Source organism: Cupressus sempervirens, chromosome 2, assembly GCF_028749045.1.
Source record: "Cupressus sempervirens isolate cs-2001-9-10 chromosome 2, ASM2874904v1, whole genome shotgun sequence".
NCBI lineage: Eukaryota > Viridiplantae > Streptophyta > Pinopsida > Cupressales > Cupressaceae > Cupressus > Cupressus sempervirens.
The window spans coordinates 456,969,717-456,989,863 of NC_143119.1; the positions used below are offsets into that span (position 1 = coordinate 456,969,717).

General features: G+C 33.7%; 1 protein-coding gene across 3 annotated transcripts in view; it reads left to right on the plus strand.

Moving 5' to 3' along the window:
* The window catches only part of LOC149573020 (DNA-directed RNA polymerase V subunit 1-like), a 323,206-nt gene that overhangs the window by 45,184 nt on the left and 257,875 nt on the right, over window positions 1-20,147 (plus strand). For all 3 annotated transcript variants that reach the window (XM_089814168.1, XM_089814169.1, XM_089814170.1), the window contains one exon: window positions 15,487-15,678. In XM_089814168.1, coding sequence (XP_089670294.1) covers window positions 15,487-15,678 — 192 coding nt within the window. The remainder of the gene's footprint in view (window positions 1-15,486; window positions 15,679-20,147) is intronic.

Below are 20,147 nucleotides of genomic sequence, written 5' to 3' on the forward strand. Positions count from 1 at the left end.
AAGATATGAAGACTAAATACTAAAAATAAGAACATTCCATTAAATGGCTTCATTTGGTAGAACTTTGCAATAAGGAAATAATGTTTATAATCTTACATTGGATTCAAAAATACTTACATTAATCAGAAAAATATATAGCAGCAAGGCAAAAGTCAAATTAATCCATGAATGACTTCTTGGACTTTTCATTGGTATTCTGTTCAAAACCTTACAAAAGACTTTGTAAGTACTGAAGACCTCCATGTCACTTTCCTGAGTGGTTCTTTGATCAATGTAAGCTACAGGTCTGAAATTCATAATACTGAGCAATACACAAAAGTCCGAAGCTGAAGACAAGGAGATCAATCATATCACAAGGCCATAAGCCACATAAAATGCCACAAACAAACTATACCCTCCCATCCACACCAATGCTTTTCAGCAACCTTCTTCCTAAACTAATGCAAGTAAAACGTCCACCTTCACCTGTTAGCATGAGGCAAGCCACCATCGTTGTGAATGGCTATTCCCAAACAAGTACAATGAACCTCCATATTGGTTTCTATCTATCAAACCAAGAGAATCCCCTTCAAGTGCCAAACTTGCCTTTTAATTCACATATGTGCAGCTTATTAAACTTGGGGACCAGAAAAAGTTCCAAAGACTTCCAGATATTCAAATGCATGTGTTTCCAAATACATTTCAACACCAAATTCTATATGAAGGGCGAGTAGGGAAAGAAAATCATTATAATTTAAAACAATACTGAAAATACTCAACTCTCAAGGCCAAGGATGAAGCTCAGAATAATATGTGTATAAAAAGGGGTAGGCGTCCAAGTCAGCAAACAGGCAATTCATCAATCACTACCAAAACCTGAAATTTATCTTTTCAAAGAGTTAATGAATTTCATACCAAAAGCATTGAAGTCAGAATATGAAAACTGAGTGATTCTGCCCAAACATCAGCAGGAGGCATCTTTCACCGTCGAAACTGATCTTCTCAATAGGTTTCTTTGCCCTCCAAAGGCTGAGATGGCACAAGGTTAAACTCTCGAACTGCATGAGTTTCTTCATTTCTTTCTAATTTCCTTTTTCCTTCTATAATTTTTTTTAGTACTCTTAGATGTACTGTCAATAATTTTGCATTCTTTCATTGATTGCTCTTCATTGAGAATTGCAGCTTTGAGAAAATGATAGGTTGATGGAAATACTGTGTATTTCTCCATTTGACATTGAAATGAGCCATGGAGAGAATATGTTTCATCCTTTTATTATGAGTGTAATTCCAGAACTTCTTTACCATTTGGTTTCATAAGACTTTGGTTCTCTATCTCCCGTCTTTGAATTTGATGAATCCAAGGATGGCTTAGTTTTCAATAGAGATTGTATTCTTATTCTAGTTAAGATTGAATCTAGTTGCTACTTGTCATCCTGCCTTGAACAATGCATTGCACTCTTTTTTCTCCAATGTGTTGACTACAAGAGTAAGGTTGTATTTTTTTCTAGTTGTGGTTGACTTTGGTTGCTATGATGCATCCTCTAATTTCCTTTTGCCTTCTATAATTTCTTTTAGTACTTTGAGATGTACTGCCAATAATTTTGCATTCTTTCGTTGATACACTTCATTGAGAATTGCAGCTTTGAGAAAATGATAGGTTGATGGAATCACTGCATATTCCTCCATTTGACATTGAAATGGACCGTGGAGAGAATATGTTTCATCCTTTTATTATGAATGTAATTCCAGAACTTCTTTACTAGTTGGCGACTCTGGTTCTCTATCTCTTGTCTTTGAATTTGATGAATCCAAGGAAGTTCCTTTCCCATTGATGGCTTAGTTTTCAATGAAAATTGTATTCTTTTTCTAGTTATGATCGACTCTAGTTGCTACTTGTCATCCTGTCTTGAGCAATGCATCACACTCTTTCTTCTCTACTGTGTTGATGTCATGTCCCCATTTTGGAGGCAATTTGATTTAATTAATTTAATTAATTAGGTTGTCCAAAATAATGAATATTTTATGAGGATGACTAATTAATTATTTTAATTAAATAAATAAGTGGTATTAAGTTAATTATTTATAAAGTTATCAAATAAATAAGTATTGAAAGGTAACTTTATATTTAATTAATTTAATAAAGTGACTTGAATTATAAAATATTTTATATAAAGTCACTTAATAGATAAAATAAAATAATGTTCTAGAAGCTTTTGGAGAAAGTGGAGAAAAAAGAATAAATAGGCACCCCGGGCTTCATTCTAATCATCCAGTTGTTTATCTCTCTCTTGACATCAAATTGTGATTCAGTCACATAGTCTATTGTGGAGCCAAGCGGTTTCAGATAGTCAATTGATCTTTGGGAACGAAAACTCCCTTGGATTAGCATAACTGAGGAAGTGAAATATCTTCTGAAGGGTTGCACATTTGGAGGTGATACTTCAGTCACTTCAGCTAGGGCATCATTGGGCCTAAGGCCATTTTCAGCATTTCAGCATTTCAGGAGGCAATTTTAGCAGGGCCGAAATTATTGGAGGTCATTTTTAGCAGGTCCGCAGGCTGAAAAAGCAGTCCGAAAAAAGCAGGCCGAAAAAGCAAAACCAAAAAAAAAGCAGTCCGAAAAAAGCAGGCCAAAAAAGCAAAACGAAAAAAAAGCAGGCCGAAAAAGCAGTCCGGAAAGGCAGCTCCGAAAAAAGCAATCCGAAAAAGCAGTTCGAAACGAAAAAAGAAAATTCGGAAAAAGCAAGTGGAAAGAGCAGATCGGAAAAAAAGCAAGCAGAAGGGGCAGCATTGAAGGAAAATATTACAGCCATCCACAATCAAGTTCTTCACTTCTCATTTGGCATATTTTCTGAGAAATGTAGGTTTTCAGCTGAGTACAAAATATAGCTTCAGCACTTCATTATTTCACCTTGTACTTTTCTTTGTTTGCCATTTAGCATTATTGGTATCAAAGGAAGGCTAGGATTTTGCAATTGAAAGAGCGTTGTAATTTTTAGACTATCTATATTGCAACTCTAGAGTTTGATGATCAGCTTATTAGTTTGCATTCCAATTGTTTGACAAAATATCAATTGGCTGTAAGCTCTCTTTTTAGCATAAATAATGTTATAATTTTGCATACTAAGTGTTTAAATTAATGACACTTGGTTGTAAGTGCATTAATGCCATCTTAGGTTGCTTCCAAAGTATTTGTCATAATCACTAGTTGCTGTGGCTGCATATTGCAAGTAGTTAAGTCTCATATTTGTAATGAATATTGTCAAAATTAGTTGCACATTTATGTTAGGTCATTATTTAGACAATCTGGAGTCTTTTTGTAAGCATTCTCTTTGATGCAAATCGAAACAAGAGTCATTGCAGAAATTTGAAAAGTTATATCAGTCACATGACCCCTTCTATGCAAAGTGTTTGACAAATTCTTCGAGCCTTCAATCAGCATTTTAAGGTCGGAATTGAGCAGGATTATTACAATGGTATCAGAGCTTGCTTGCAAAATGTTTGACGAAATGTCAAACAACTGAAGTATAAAGATTTTTGGTGTTTGAAGGAGTTATAACCTGTTGGGGTTATCACAGTTGACTACAAAAGTAAGGTTGTATTCTTTTTCTAGTTGTTGTTGACTTTGGTTGCTACTTCTATAACGTGATGACTAAAAGCTTTAGGAGTTATTGTTGGGTATCAATGGTCACCTTTGCACCATCAACATTGTCAACAATTGGATTCCATGTTGGTCAGCCCCTATCAGTGGGAATGTCGGTAGCTAAAAATTTGGCTTCTTGTGGTGTATCTTTGCGTAGTTGGCTAACTCTTGATACTCCATCAACGATAGTGTTTGTTTGGTTTTTGCCAAAGATTTTGCAAGTTTCAGGCGCCAATAAAAGTCGTTAAAGGTTTGTCACCTTGATTGGTATGGTTGTCTCCAGCACTCTTCATACAATTTTATTTTCTCTAATTTTAATTGCAATGACATACTTGTACTTTCATTTGAGGCTCTTTATTCTTTGCCATCACTTGTTCGACTTCTATTTTGGCTTCTTGGAGTCATTTCTTTTTATAAGGGTTTGAGTATATGGACTTATTTGTTTGTGCTTTGGTGTTCATTGAAGTTGCCTCTTCTTGTTCCCCCACATCTAGCATATTTATATTGTTTTGGTTTGGGTAGTCGGTATCTTCATTGTCACTCGAGCTACACTGTTTGCACATTCATTGTACTTTTGTCTCGGTGTTCTGACTGTTTCTCATAAAGTGTCTTCACTCACTACATTGTTGACACTTTATGATAAGATTGTACTTTAGATCATTGGTGTATTTGATTTTGCCCTTGTTGATTTCGATAACCTCTTGGCAATGCATTTTGTGCTTTCAATGTAGTGCTCTTTGCTTGTATGAAGAGTACATTTATACCTGATGTTCAAATGTCTGGGAGCTCCTTTGTTTAATGATCCATAACCTGATAAATTTCACAAAACATCTTTTTAGGACAATTACTCTTTGTTTGTCCCATAGATTGCACTTAGTATACATAGTTCGTTAGTTTCTTTGCATTTAATTCTTTCATCATTCGGAGCATTGCTCTTGGGTGCTCGAACTTTTCATGATTCATTCTCACTATTTTTACTTAAACTTCCATCTCTTTATTTACTTTTGCCATAGGACATTTTATATCCACTTTCTATGTCTATTGCTCGATTATATGCTTCAGGGATGACAATGGTACTACATTCTTTTTTTAGTAATAATAAAAGAAGCCTTCAATGAACCATGACCTTTTTATTCAATCAGCTGGTTTTAATAATTTTATTAGCAATTCTTCAAGCTTCCGACTATACTCTCGTACATTTTTGTGCTTACCTAATTCCTGTATTATGAATTTTTGCTACTATCTCACTTTTATTACAAAGCAAACTAAGTTGTTCTTCAAAGGCATTCTTTAATCTCTCTAAAGCATTTTGGAGGCTCGATCAATTTTTGTTTAGTACTCAATTACTACTCACAAGGTGGCTGGGAAAGATTGTTGCCAAATTGTCTTATTATCTTGCTCATTTTGTTATCAAGATTGTTTCACAAGTCTTATAGTACTTGACAAGATCCTCCAATACATTGATTTTAAACTTGGCTGATCTTTTCTTTTGTTTAGTTGGGCTTGCCATGGTTGTAATTTTAGGCAAACATAGTGCTTGGAATCTACTTTCTTGGAAGCTCTGATTAAATTGTTTCGATGCTTCACTCGCGTTCTCAACCATGTAGGACTCCTCGCCTTTTCCGTAGTCTTCAGTGTTTCTTGCTTTTGATTCACCTTCAAATTTTATTTTCATTTTCTTTTATACACCTTGGCTTGACAATTTATTTATTCTATAGCTACTTTAAGATCTCATAGACAATGTGGAGACCTTGGCACCAATATCTCATAATTTCATATAATTGTTTCATAGTTCCTTTTGACTAGATTTTTACAATCATTTCCTATGCACCTTATGCTTTCTTAGTCCATGATTTAACTACTAACACCATAAAAAATGAACACATGATAAGGACATGGATTTGACGACAATATTGAAAATTGAAACTACTATCCATCATTCTAAAACCTATGTAATAAAATACGCAGGATTAAACTTATCAATTAACATGGGAGGCGAGCTCATTCCCAAATATTTTTCTTCTGGAAATCACCAAAATTCAATTATTCACTTACAAACTAGGTCCTTAAGAGTACGTTGATGCCTTTAGTAGATTTTTCAACATAGCCATTTCAATTAGGTGCCATCAGATTAGATGTATTCATTAATTATTGGCGGGTCTAAGTAGACACACCAGGCAATGATGTTGGAATGGGGTGGAATTCTCAATATTGTTAGTGGGATTAGAAAGGTTAAGAGCTTTAACATAACCTTTATATTATTATTCACAATATGCCACACAACAAATCCACATCGTATTCATCATTCCGAACCATCCTCCTCAACCATTCAACCAAGACGATTGCCTCACTATTAGAATGGTCTTGACCCATCAGTATTCAGAACATTCCAAATCATTTAACAAGCTCGTACGCTTGGCTAGGAGAGACTCTTTTTGAGTCATCATCATCATGAGCAGCATGGGAAGATTGATTCTCAATGATATCGGGTTTTTCATGTGTAGGAATAGAGGTCTCTGTGAGGTAGAACTGTGAGTGGTAATTGAGATTAAATTGTTCTTGGGAAACTATCAAATTGACTTTAATCAATTCTTCAAGAAGTTATTTTGTTGTCTGCCTCAGTTTATTCCTGAATGTTAATTGTTAATCAGAGGCTTTGTAAGCTTTTGAAAGTTATTGTGGTTGTTTTTCTGAAGGGATGAAGACAAAAAACTAAGTGGGGATGTAATGCAATTATGCAATCATGAATTCAAATAACTATTCTAAGTCTTGCTTCCTTGGTTTCTAGACGAATTCTCACTTCTTTAAATTAAAAGGCTGGATTGAAGATTCTGCATCTTATAGTTATTGTGGTAGGATCTATAATAGTGTTTTCTGCTGACTGATGAATTAACAACCTAATTGAAGAGTTAGACAAAATTTCTAGAATCATTTGAACAAATATTTAAAATCAACTACCAATGTGAAAAGTTAAAGGAATTCGTAAACAAGCTAAATAGTTAAAACAAGAATCAATTCGTAAACGAAGGAACAAGTTAGATAACAAAGGCATAAATTACTCTTCACAGAATAAAACACAATATTAAATTAATCTATATACCACACAACAAAAGCTAAAAGTTCACTGCGTAAGCTTGGAACTGTCCTGGCCTTCTTAGTTGCTTGGTGATGAAGTACTTCTAATTTATTTCAAACTCACATGTATAAAGAAATATCTCCTACAGAATAGTAGTTCAGATTCTTGAGCAAACTATAGATTATATTACACACCCTTTAGTCTTACGCATGTATGCATATTTATACTTCACTATATGCTAAACTTCTCGTAAGCGCAAAAACAATATAAATTGTCTTTATGTAAATAATATAAACTAAATATAATTGATTGTAACTAATCAGTAGAATATGCAACAGATTTGTATTGCAGCAACCACTACTCATCTTCAAGACTTCTCACTACTTTCACATGTAGAAAACCTGTCACTGTCCTCTTAATTAACATCTGAAATCAATCACAAAATGATCAATATGCATCAAATTTTAGGTATCAAACAATTGTTTTCATTTTCATTCATTATTTATTAATATTCCTACGTCCTTAACAAACAGTGATACGAAGTTGAGAGACGCAAGGTTAAATGATAAATTAAGGGTAAAAATTATAAGGGGTAGGTTTTAAATCGATCTCATCATTTCCCTAGCGGAGAGTTTTGCATGTCCTCATGCAAAAAGGGGAGAGAGATTAGCAAATCAGCATGAGAGGACAATTTGTGCAAGGTGTTGATTAACTATTGGATTCAGTTTCTTTAGTTCCTATATTTTCTATTCATTATTTTTGAGTGGTAAATGAGATCCCGTAGACCAAATCACTTGATCAAGTTTGACTTTTAGTTAAGAAATCTCTAATGCATGATCTTTATTTTTTTGTTGAGTGAGCTGAATCTGATTATGGATAACATTATTTTCCTCTTTTAATTTACTGATGAAGTCTTGAAGAGACCAAATTTCTTCTTTCATTTTGAACTTAGACTCGTGTTCATGCTCAAGAGGGTCATGTTCATAATACCCTGTTCTTGACTAGAGATTAAATTTTCCTCGTGTGACATTATTAGTTAGTGTATTAAACTCTATTTGTGGCGTGGGAGTAGGAATTGGACTACCTCCCATTTTTGAATCATTTTTGAAGTTTGCTTATGAATGCCTCTCCTCATTCTTTGTATGTGGAACTTTGGGAATTGAGGTTTAGAGGTGAACTAAAGCCAGCATTGTCCAGAGGAGTGTCTTTTGGTATCATATCTTCTATGGGTTTTCCATACAAGTAATGTTTTCTAAGGGCACCTCCTTTATGACAGTGGTTTCATTCAATAATGCAAGAGGTTCTTAATTTGATCTTTCAAGGGCCCGACTCTCCTCATCCTATCCTTCAAATCCTTTCTCACCAATTTTTTCTTTGGTTCTCATAAGCTCCACAGCTAGTCAAATTGTGATATTGCTATTAGGATTTAACTGTATAGTTTTTGAGTCAAACTCATTGACCCATATTTCATGAGTAGTGATTCAACTCGAATCCATCTCTCATGAGAATAAATGGAACACTTAGCACTCATTGGATCTAGGGGAGTCTCAGTGCTTCACCTCTATGAACATCCCCTAGATCCAATGAGTGCCTAAGTGTTCCATTTATTCTCATGAGAGATGGATTTGTGTTGAATCACTACTCATGAAATATGGGTCAATGAGTTTGACTCTAAAACTACACCATTAAATCCTGAGAGCAATATCACAATTCGATTTGCTGTGGAAATTATCTCCTACTTATCAACTTTAAGATACTTTTTAGTTATTTCGAGTCTCAACAACATTGGTAATTTATCATTAATATCTTGTTTATGAATACCCTGTTCTGGTAAAGTACTAGCAGTTGAGGCCAGAGCTCCCAATTTGTCCTCAGAACTAGCAAGAAGACTTCTCATTTTGTAGTTTATTCCCTATTTCTATTGTGGCCATTTCATCAATTGGTGAAGTTTTTTTTAATTTTCTTTTTGTGGATTTCAAGTCAAAAGCTCTAGAGGTTGTATCTTTCATTGCCGACTTAGTTGTCTTGGGAGTAGAGCTTTCCTAGGGTGTAGAACTGGAACTCCTAGTTATTGTCATATTCTGTGAAACCTTTATATTTGATGGCGGCTTGGGAGTAGAGTTTTTCACTAACAACTTAATTAGCCCATGGTGAGCTGGGGAGTAATATTTCCCTTTTTGGACACTTTTACTCATGTTGTAAATTACAATGAAGAAAGTAGGAAAACTTCTCCTTTAAATCCCTCCTAAGATGCAACATTCATGTAAAGTGCAAGGCAAAAACATAAATATACCTCCCCTCGTAGGTAATGTAGTTGATGATAAATGTGGCAACATCCTTCCAAGGTTTTGGAAGGGGTTTTAAAACTATCTACTTAATTAGCCCATGGTGAGCTAGGGAGTAATATTTCCCTTTTTGGAAACTTTTACTCATGTTGTAAACTACAGTGAAGAAAGTAGGGAAACTTTACCTTTAAATCCCTCCTAAGATGCAACATTCATCAAAAGTGTAGAGTAAAAACATAAACATACCTCCCCTCATAGGTAACATACTTAATGATGAATGTGGCAACATCCTTTCAAGGTTTTGGAAGGGATTTTGAGCCTCGTCCCCTATCCTTATGCTACTTCAATAAATTCATGTTAATCAAAGCATTTTGTTTTTATGGGCTTCAATTGCAATTGTTATGATTATCTCTGGAAAATATTCCCCTCCTATCCACGACAACCTTGTTCTTCTTACAATGGTATTAGTTGTGACTGGAATTCGTAAACCCCTTATTGTTATCATATTTTCTATGAAATTCTTCACTAATTCCTTTAAAATATCTTTGTCGAACTCATATAGCCATTTGAAATACATATCCCATTTAGGAATTTTGGGCTCTTAATAGGATGCCTTTGCCTTAATTCTTTCAATGAGGTGGGTTTGAAATTTCTTTACTAATTCCTTTAAAATATCTTTGTTGAACTCATATAGCCATTTGAAATACACATCCCATTTAGGAATTTGGGCTCTTAATAGGATGCCTTTGCCTTAATTCTTTCAATGAGGTGGGTTCATAATGAGGTTCTTGTCTCCTCCTATGAATGTACTAAAAAAGGCAGCCAAGAAATAGAGAAATTGGAAAAAAAACCAAGAATGCAACAGTGATTTTTGTTTATTAAGGTAGACTAGAATTTTAATGTTTTTTAACGTTTTGGTAGGAAAAATCATGAGATAAAAATGACGAAATTACCAGTGAAATTATAGAAAATTTTAGGGAATCAATGGCAAAGAATAAGTGAAAAGATGGAGGGTTTAGGAGAGTAATGGTAAAGGACAGTGTATGAGATACAAAATCACTTGATATGGCTAGCAAAGAATTCAAGGGCTTGCATTTTACCCAGCTAAGCTAAGAACCATCTACGAAGCATTTCACCATTCATCGAAGAAAACAAGAACAAGTAATAAACATTAAGGAAATCAAAACAAATCTTTGATACTATCAGTCGCTACTTTCAAAAAAGATATTCTGGTTGATGTGTCATTATGCTTGATGGAAGCTAGGATAAGCATGTGAAAATTGACCATGAGTTCAGTATAGTCACATGATGCAAGATGAGAGGACAAATGAATGAAAACTCCACCATCATCAACATGTAAAGTTTCTGCTAAATCCTTATCTCTTAGCAGACTTTTAATCCAATCTTATATGCTGAGAACGATCCTCTAAGTAGTATGAATATTGATGAAATTAGTGCTTACTATAATGCAGATACAATACTGAATATTTAACCTTTTATTGTGATAGAGAATCTCAGATGTAAATTGCAGGATATAAAATGCTTATAGGAGCAGACTACTGTAACTATGTGTCCTATAATCTGCATTTACAACCTACTTACATATCCTTTCTAAAGGGTATGTCCCTCAAGGGACATAACCCTTCCTAACTTGGCACCTATAGGAGAGATATATATCATTAAATGCCAACATTAGAGATATATTTCTATTAAGATGAAGTATGGTCTGTACTGTCAGATCTGTAGGTTTATTTTGGTTAATATTCTTAACACAACATACATGACTAAAACTTCCGATGTTTCACTTGCACTCTCAGCTACATAGGGATCCTCGATTTTTTTGTTGTCTTCAGTCTTTCTTGCACTTGTTTCAAACTTTCACCTTCAAACTTTATTTTACTTCTTTTACAGCTTATTTATTCTATAGCTACTTTAAGATCTGATAGACAATATAGAGACCTTGGCAACAAAATTTCATTCTTGCCTATAATTGTTTCATAATTCTTTTTGACAAGACTTTTACAATCTATTCTTATGCACCCTATGCTTTTTAATTCCCTGATGTAATTATCATTACCATAAATAACAGAACACATGATAAGAACGAAATAGACTTGACAACAATATTGAAAAACCAAACTGATATCTATCATTTTAAAAACTATGTAATAAAATATGTAGGATTTAATTTATCAATTAACATGTCAACATCGTGATATATTATGGTTTAGTATAAACCAGAATCTAGATTTAGTTACAAACCAAAATGGAGTATGGACTTGTGCAATAGAAAAAATAGATGACTGTGGTTAAGAAGTTGAAGTTGTCTTAACAAGTATTTGATACTTGGAAGTCATTATTGTTGAGACATGGCAACAACATTTTATTATTGCTCATTTTTGCTTCATAATCTCATTCAGCTAGACCTTTTACAATCTTCGGTTGTGCCCCTTGTCCTTCCTCATTCTGTGCTTTAGCTATTGACACAATCCAAAATGAATATATGATAAGGGTGAAGTGGAATCTATATTTGAAAGAAATACTGAAGAGCACAACTATCAATTAAAATGCTAAAATGTAGATAGTAAAATACTTAGGATTTAGACTTTTACTGATTATTAAGTTTTAACTTTGAACCAGTGCGAAATGTGCAATAGAAAAATAGATGAGACTGTAATAAAGGAAACAGAGTCATTTGAAGGAGCAGCTGAAACTTGAAGATGATGTTGTTGCTTCCAAGCAAAGGGCAAGGTAAAGCACGTTAGGAACAAATGAAAAATTGCATTTAATTAATTAAATTCTCTCAACAAAATGAAACATAAGTTAATCTAAATAAACAAAACTAAAGATTGATATAATCAGAAATTTCGATTGATTTACCAACTTTATCATGATTTTATGGAAACTATTTGATAAAAAAAAAGGAAAAAATCTTGCAGGCAAGTTTCCATAAAATCTTAAAATTGCAGAACCAAGTGATTTATTATTAATTGCAGTTTTATCAGACTTTTTTGTTTTAATGGTTTTATGATTAGATTGTTTCAAGTGTGTTTTATTTCCATTTTTTGGCAGATACAGGTAGAATAGCTTTGGAACAATTCTTTTTTTGTATATTTTATTTATAATTTATAATTGTTAAAAGCTATTCTTGTGACTATAAATAAGTGCTTTGAAAACATGGTTGTTAGTTGAAGTCCGATTTATGTTTATTTTGGATTGTGTAACAACTTTTTATTAGTATTTTCTTTTGTTGTCCCAAGTAACTTTACATGTTTCTAAGTGGCTCGCATCTTTTAAATCATAACATTTGGTGTTTTAGTCAATCATTTTTAAAATCATCTCTACTTGTGGATGGTGATCTTTGCAGTAGCTAGTGATAAATATTCATCAATGTTTTTCTTCCAAATTTTGTTTCAATGGAATCTCTGCTTTAATTAATTGGAAGTTGATTTTTATTGTTGGTTCTCATTTTTTTGTTCTCTTTAATTTTCGGAAATCTCATTGGAGGGTTTGACTCTTAATAGTTTGACATTTGCACTTGGGGAAAAGGATAGATAGCAAATGGTATAATAAATTCATGAAAGTCCCTTATTGAAATTTAGTGTAGTGTGCATGCAATGCCTATAGTTGGACATAGTTATAGTCTAAGGTTTGTTTTAGGATTATTTAGATCTTGTCTAGCTGTCCTAGACAATTTGAGTAATAATTGTTCTATGTGTACTATTGCATTCTAATTTTTTGTTGTCTTGCAAAGTACAAATTAGAACGTTACCTCAATATAAGAAGTCCTGTGATTTCTACCTGCCCAACAAACCTATTTACAGGATTTGGCATGTTTGTGTTCTAGAAGGTGTACCTGATGAACGACTCAACCAGCCCAACAAATCTATTTACAAGATTTGGCATCTTTGTGTTCTAGAAGATGTACCGAAGAAACAACTCATTCGGCCATGACAAAACAATTCAACAATTGGGCATTACCAAGGCAATGGCCTCATATCTACATATATTTAGCACCATATTAAACCAGACATTTCTTGTGGCATAATCAAGACTGCGGAAAAGAAACTGGGTCTCTATCTACCTTTCACTGCCTTCAGAATCTATAACATAATTCATTAGCAATTTACCTATCATAATAGTAGAAGCATTTTGTTTGTTTTAGCCGAGATATATTTAATGATGCTTATCATAGGTGATTGCATGGAAAATATCTACGCGTAGGTGACCCCAAGGATACTTTTTTGATCACGTTTGAGCACTTTTTTGCTACCAACATCTAATAGGTCTAATTTTGACACTCATTTTTTTAGGCATTTTTAGCAAACCTTGTGGGAGCAGTTGCATACAAAATGAAAACAGTATCAGTCCATGTATTTTTTTATAGAAAGACACAAACCAATTTGAAATACAGTCCGGATGACAATTCTCTCTATATAACATGCTTGCAAAGCTTTTCTCAACTTTATAGGGTATAGTCCTTTTTGGACATGTCTTGGGTTTTGACTAGGAACTCCCTTGGACATTCTCTCTTGCACCATCCACTGTGGGATCACACACTAATGACTAAAAGGTGGATAGAGTGTTAATCAACATGTCCAATAGGTGCCCTTGCACCAACAACGACGGTACACAGAATGGTAACAACATGCATCTTTCAAAAAAGTGTTCTAATGGTGTACATATAAAGATGAAACCCTCACACTATGGTCCATTCAGTATTTTGTGTCTATTAGGTGACAACACTATTGTTTTTGATCTACCACATTACTTGGGTTTGCATCTTGTATTCAATGCATAACTTTATAAGCCATTTCTTGAGCCAATTTTAGGGCAAGATCCTTCAGAGTTGGACCTTGAGCACTTGCACAGAGCTATTTGAGGTGAACCGTATAGATAATTACTAATTGCATGCAATGCGACTCTTCTCACTTTTTTGAGGTGGTCATGGTAGGGTGATGTAGATTAAGCTAAATATTAATCTTCAACTGATCTGTATCTAGTTCCATAAGCTCAATTGTGAGGTGATGGTGGAAATTAGTTCTGAAGAGAAGGCGAATGATTAGAGTTTAGTTGCCCAAGCTGTACGGAAACTCTGCACTAACAACTATAACTTTGAGGCAGTATGCAAGCCTTAACAGCCCTTTGTGCTAGCTGCCAACCCTCTACACCGTTACACACTATTGCACAAACATTTATAACATTGTACGTTGACATAAATGCCCTTACAGTCCTCTGTGAGCCACTAAGTGGTCATCTAGACAACCAACAATCTCAGAAACAATTGCTTATTTTATCTATAAACTAGAGAACTAGAATGCTAGCCATTAACAACTGAATTGTGGCAGTTGGAAAGTTGGAACGGCAACCTAATTGTGGAAGTTGGAAGGTCAACTTGATTTGTGGCAGTTGGAAGGTCCAGCAACATATGGTTATGGGATATGAGCTGTTCCATAACTACTCGTAACTAGATTGTGTATATGGTCATTTAATTCTTCTTAAGAATCAAAAAATATATAATAGTCTTAGGTAAATTAGGCTTATTTGTTTCCAACTTTTTGGTTGCAAGGATCCTCATTCTCAGCATTGTTATTTGTTGATTCATTTTATCCATACTTATTTCTGCATTGAATAGAAGTAGTCTGTTATTGCTTATATTCTTGTTAAGTTCAAATGTGTAATAATTAATAGTGTCTTTTGTTTTTATTTGCATATTCTATGACCTTTTCTTTTACTAAGATGGCATTGTCATTTGCACGACCAAGGATTATAACACATCTCACATTGCCAAGTTCAGTTTTGTTCAATCCCAAGCACTAGTTAAGAGTAGGCAAAATATTAAGCACAATGGTGGTCAATTTTAAAGAAGACAAATGAGTAGATCTGAAATGACAAATTCCTTTGTAATTTGCTTGATTGACCTTTTCTTTTTAAATCTATATATGCATCCTTGTTTCATCATGCGCAGTAGACCTGTAAGATGTCTCAATAAGTATAAAGTATAAATTTGTTTCATAACGTAGGAAATTCTCATACACAAGGAAGTCCTATTTGTGTGACTAAATGAGAAAGTAGATCATTTCTGTTCTAGTGAATCACAGATGGTATAGATTTGAGTTTCTTCTTATTACACCTAATAGGTATTCTAAATTTCGAACATGACTTTTTAAGTCTGACTTGTAGATTTTGGTTACAACAAACAAGAATATTTTTCATCATTTCAAATCCTTCACCTTTATGCATTCTGGCAACATTGTTTAGGTGAACATAAGTGTCATTTGATAGTCTTATAATAATAATGACCTTGCAAATGTTTGCTCATCTACTACGAGATCTGCAATGAACAGTTTCAGACACAAGATGCTAACAAATGTAGTTGACTTCTCTGGAAATGAACGTTAGTTTGATCATTGACATCTGTCGTTTGGATGCTGACAATCGTTGATTCCACTGCATAAAATTATTGAATTGTTTTCATTTGATTATGTTTATTCTTTGTACAGGTGTTAAATGAATTTGATGCAGATCCATATCCTGATGTCTTTGTTGAAATGGTTGGCAAGGATGATGGTATTCAGAGAATAGAGCTGAAAATATCTGACAGAAGTACACCTCCCAGTGACTTCTGGCATTTTGTAGACAAATATGGTTATCGATCTAGTGATAATTATTCTCGGAGCCTACTTCCTTTTGAGGTAACGAATCTTAAGAGGAACATCTTCATGAGATGCTGTAGTTCTTGTTCGAAGATTCACTTTATGCGAAGAAAAATGTGCTAGTTTGAAGTAGTTGATTTCCTTGTCTGGAGTTAATTTAGGCTTTAATACCTTTTTCGTATACAAGAGGATTTGCATAGAAAATTTTGATACCAGAAAAGCCTTTGTTATTTCCTTGTATTATATATACTATACATTATTTTGTGGAGTGCTTTTTTAATCCTAAATTTTAATAGAACTATAGTGCAAATTTGGATAGCACAGGACTTCTATAATTCGTTCATTTTAATATTGGAATGGAAGTTTAAATCTCTGATACCTCCACTTAGAAGAAATACACATCTACAAGTCAATATAAAATATACGAAATATCTGATATTGCAGTCCTAATCATCCTTATTGTTATCATACATGTAACCAGAAACCAAAAACTGTATAAGAATACTAGTAGGGGCACAGCCCTGTTAGTATTAACATTTCTAAATATCATCACTGATGTACAATATCAAGGTGCTGTGAAATTGCTGGACTGGAAATTCCAGGAACCATATTAGAAGTCGCATGATCATTTGTGTTATCAGGACCATTAGATGTGCCAATAGATCTTTCATTTTCATCTATGTCATGAGGTCCCAAGATGGCATTCTCTTGCCTATAGTGACTTTAGTGTGGTATATGACCCCTCATCCGTGATGGTGGATGGTATCTGCACTTAATTCTGGAAGTCACAACAATTTTTTTTGGATGGCAAACGATGCTTAGGGTGAGGAATTAGAAAAAAGTGTATCCTCGACTGAATGGGTTTGGCCCTAGCTTGGCTACATCCCAAAGAAATAACCTCCTAAGACTGCAGCATCGCCTCTGACTCTCTTTGTCCCATTCTGGCAGGAATCTCAGTAATGGTATGAAAATACTGGTACCTCGTTTTCAATTCTTTAAGTCACTCCTTCAGGTTTTACTTTTGGTCCCTGTCTACTTAACACACACCACTGCCTGTTTGCACCTTCAAAAAACATCCAAGTTTTGTAAGAATCAGGAAAACAGTTGATTGGAAATTTTAAGCAATGAATGTGATAATGGTGGTTAAATATAATTAAAATATGTGAGTCTTTTACAAGCGTCTCAGTACTCGTAATATTTAAGCCATTTCTCTCAGCTGAACTGCTTCAACATCTTGATAACCACAACATGTGCATAAATATAACATAACAATTCATCTGGTTATAGCACCGCTTATACATTCTAACACAGAAAACAAAGTGATTAATAGATCATAAGGGGTCACAAAAGCCAACAACCTGCCCCTTAATCCAAAAGGAGAAAAAAATGATGAATCGAGAGAATAAGATTGCTAGGATGCAACTCTGGAATATGATCTCTTTCAATAGTTGTACTGGTTAGCCTGTACCTTTCATCCTGATAGGATGACGAAGTATCATTGTTTCAACATGTTACTGACTACATATGCGATGACACATTGATAAAAAAAATTCTAGAAACAATGTTTTGCTTAGAGGCCACTGACAAAATCTGAGTAAGTCCAACATTTAACCTTTTTATCCTTTAGGCTTTATGTGCTTGTGGATGATGATCTTTAACTCATTCTGCTGTGTGACTTTAGAATTATTAGTGAAAATCCCATAAAAAAATATTTTTTGAAAGTTTTTTCTCTTTATGTTTAAATTGAAATTCTTCTTTTGCAACATTCGTAGTTATTTGTAAGAGAGCACCACATAGTTATTTGCCAACTGTGGTCAATTAGTGTATTACTCGAGGGATTTCTTGAAGAATTTCTGTATCTGAGTTTGAGAAGGATAACATTTGGTAATTATGTTTAAATTGGTAATTATAGTTATGTTTAAATTGGTAATTATAGTTATGTTTAAATTGGTAATTAAGTTCGAAGAATATAAATTTACAATTAATTATTGTCTTCAGATTGAATTTCTTATCATATGATTATTTATTAATTTTAATATGTGCAAATAATTATATATGAATGTAAGGATTATATTATAAAATAAAATAAAATTGGTGTTTTCTCATCCTCTCTTTAGTCTTCCGTTTTTGGGATAGGGATGGCTCTAGGACTTGTGGAAGGCACATAAATGGCTCACCAACATTCCTCAACATTCCTCAACATTCTGTTTTCTAGGATCACTGCAAATGTACTAATAATGTCATTGTATTGATTGTTTTCCAAATGCAACTTGAAGGCTTTTTAAATATGAGAGGAAAAGACATGTCTCATGATGAGACATGTCTCTATGGTTAATCATCATTGCTTAACATATTATTTTTATTAGTAATATAAATAACCATATATATAATATATTATTATGTAATATGTATAACACAATATATATATATATATATATATATATATATATATATATATATATATAAAATTTAACATGGATAAGTATATATAGGAAATGATGATTTACAAATAACAATAATGTATATCAGATCGAATCAATCCGACTGTACCTACAACTTTAACACTCCCTCTTAGCTAGGGAGGATTTGTAGAACACATTAGGCCCTCAAGTATATGAAGAGATATCATCTCAGTATGATATTCAATTCATTATAAGGCTAAATTTCTCAACACTCCCTCTTTAACAAAAAGAACTAAAGCAATTATAATACAAGTTTTGAACACCACTTTAAGTGTAGTCTATGATAGATTTAAGTTATGGTGTAAGATCCGGCCCGAAGAACCATAATAGATTGATTTTCATGTTGTCCAGCAAAATCTGGCCCAAAGAACCATGATGAGTTGATTATCAAGGTGTCCGGCAAAATCTAGCTTGAAGAACCATGATAACAGGGCTACCATTTATAAGATCGTCACATTACAATGGTTACCAATTGTTTATATATGTTAGTGAAAGATTGTCACATTTAATTACATATCATATGTGAAATAGTAACCATTGTGAACCAAGTTAGAGGGTGGTACAAAGGCTTTCACCTCAATTCTATCTCATAGAGAAGAATACATTACAATTAATTTTACTTAGAACTTCTCCTCATAGAGAAGATATCATTTACAAAGGATTGCACCTCAAAATTCTCCCTCTGAACATTGATCCTCGGAAGTCAGGTCCTCTAGTTACTTTCTCAGAAGCTCTCTTCACCCAAGGATGCCTGCCGAACTTACTCTGAATCTGATATCAATCTTTTTATTTTCTAGTGATAGATGGTTCGAGTGGGAATGGAACATTGGTTATTATTTGCCCCCACAATGTAAAATTCCCACTCTTATATTGTTTAAACGACCAAGCTACATCTATTAACTTGCTGAGAGTATTTATAATCTGTGTTGGCTGGATTATATGTAATAGTTTATAAGAAAAATATAATTATAAGAAAAATATAAATCATGTCACCTTCGGTCATATAGTACCTCTGATTTTCTCATGAATAATTTTCACTTATCAGAAGTGAAGAGTCTGAGCATAATATCAGAGATAAAGCGAATCCGATAAAGCTTCCTTGAATTTAAGGTCACTACTTGATTATGGCAATTAATAATAATCTGATGAAATTAAGGATATACAGACCTTTGCTGTTGATAACACTGATATCTACATTTCGCTATTGCTGGTCTATTAAAAAATGGAGCTCCACCCTCTAATTTGGTTCATAAAAAGTTGCCTCTTGTGTTATATATTTATAATTTTCTTGGCATATCTCCTTCCTTTTCATCTAATATCTCTTGCAACATTTTAGAATCAACTCCTCCCGTGCTTGGCGAAAAATATAAAGTTTTTGTCTCATTTGGCCATGATATTAACGTACAACAAAATATTGAAGATTGATTTTAGTGCCAATAGACATTTATACAAATGTAACTCTGTTGATCTTCAATATTACTCTTGTCAAACACCAATTCAAGCATGATCATAGGAAAACGTGAGTATGATGTTTAAGAATACCACCTCAATAGTATCCTCAGAGAGTATCTTTCTGGTGTGTAATGAGCCTCAGATATGATTGCACCATCAATACTAGTCAGTTCTCAGATTTTCACCTAGCCTTCATTATTTTCTGTGGTGAGTATCTTTCAAGGATATCATGCCTAGTGGCGGTGTATATAATTCCTTGCGCTCTTCTCACAATAGTTCTTTGTACTTCTGTCTTTATAGCCTCAGAGGCCCTGTGAAATGTGCGCCCAGTCTTCCTCCGTTACCAACGAGTTCCTATGGCTATAGAAGGATATTGTTTTCTGTCCAGCGTCAGTAATAAGACAGAGGAAGTATTCAATGATGCTTTCTCAACTGATGATGGATATTTCTATTGCACAATTTCCCTTATTATTTTCTTCACAAATCTGAATATAGTCTTGTCCTATTTGTTTATATCTGTATAATCTTCTATATCGCTATTTATATCTTATTTATATTTTATCTGCATATTTTTACCTCTTCAGATGTTCTCTA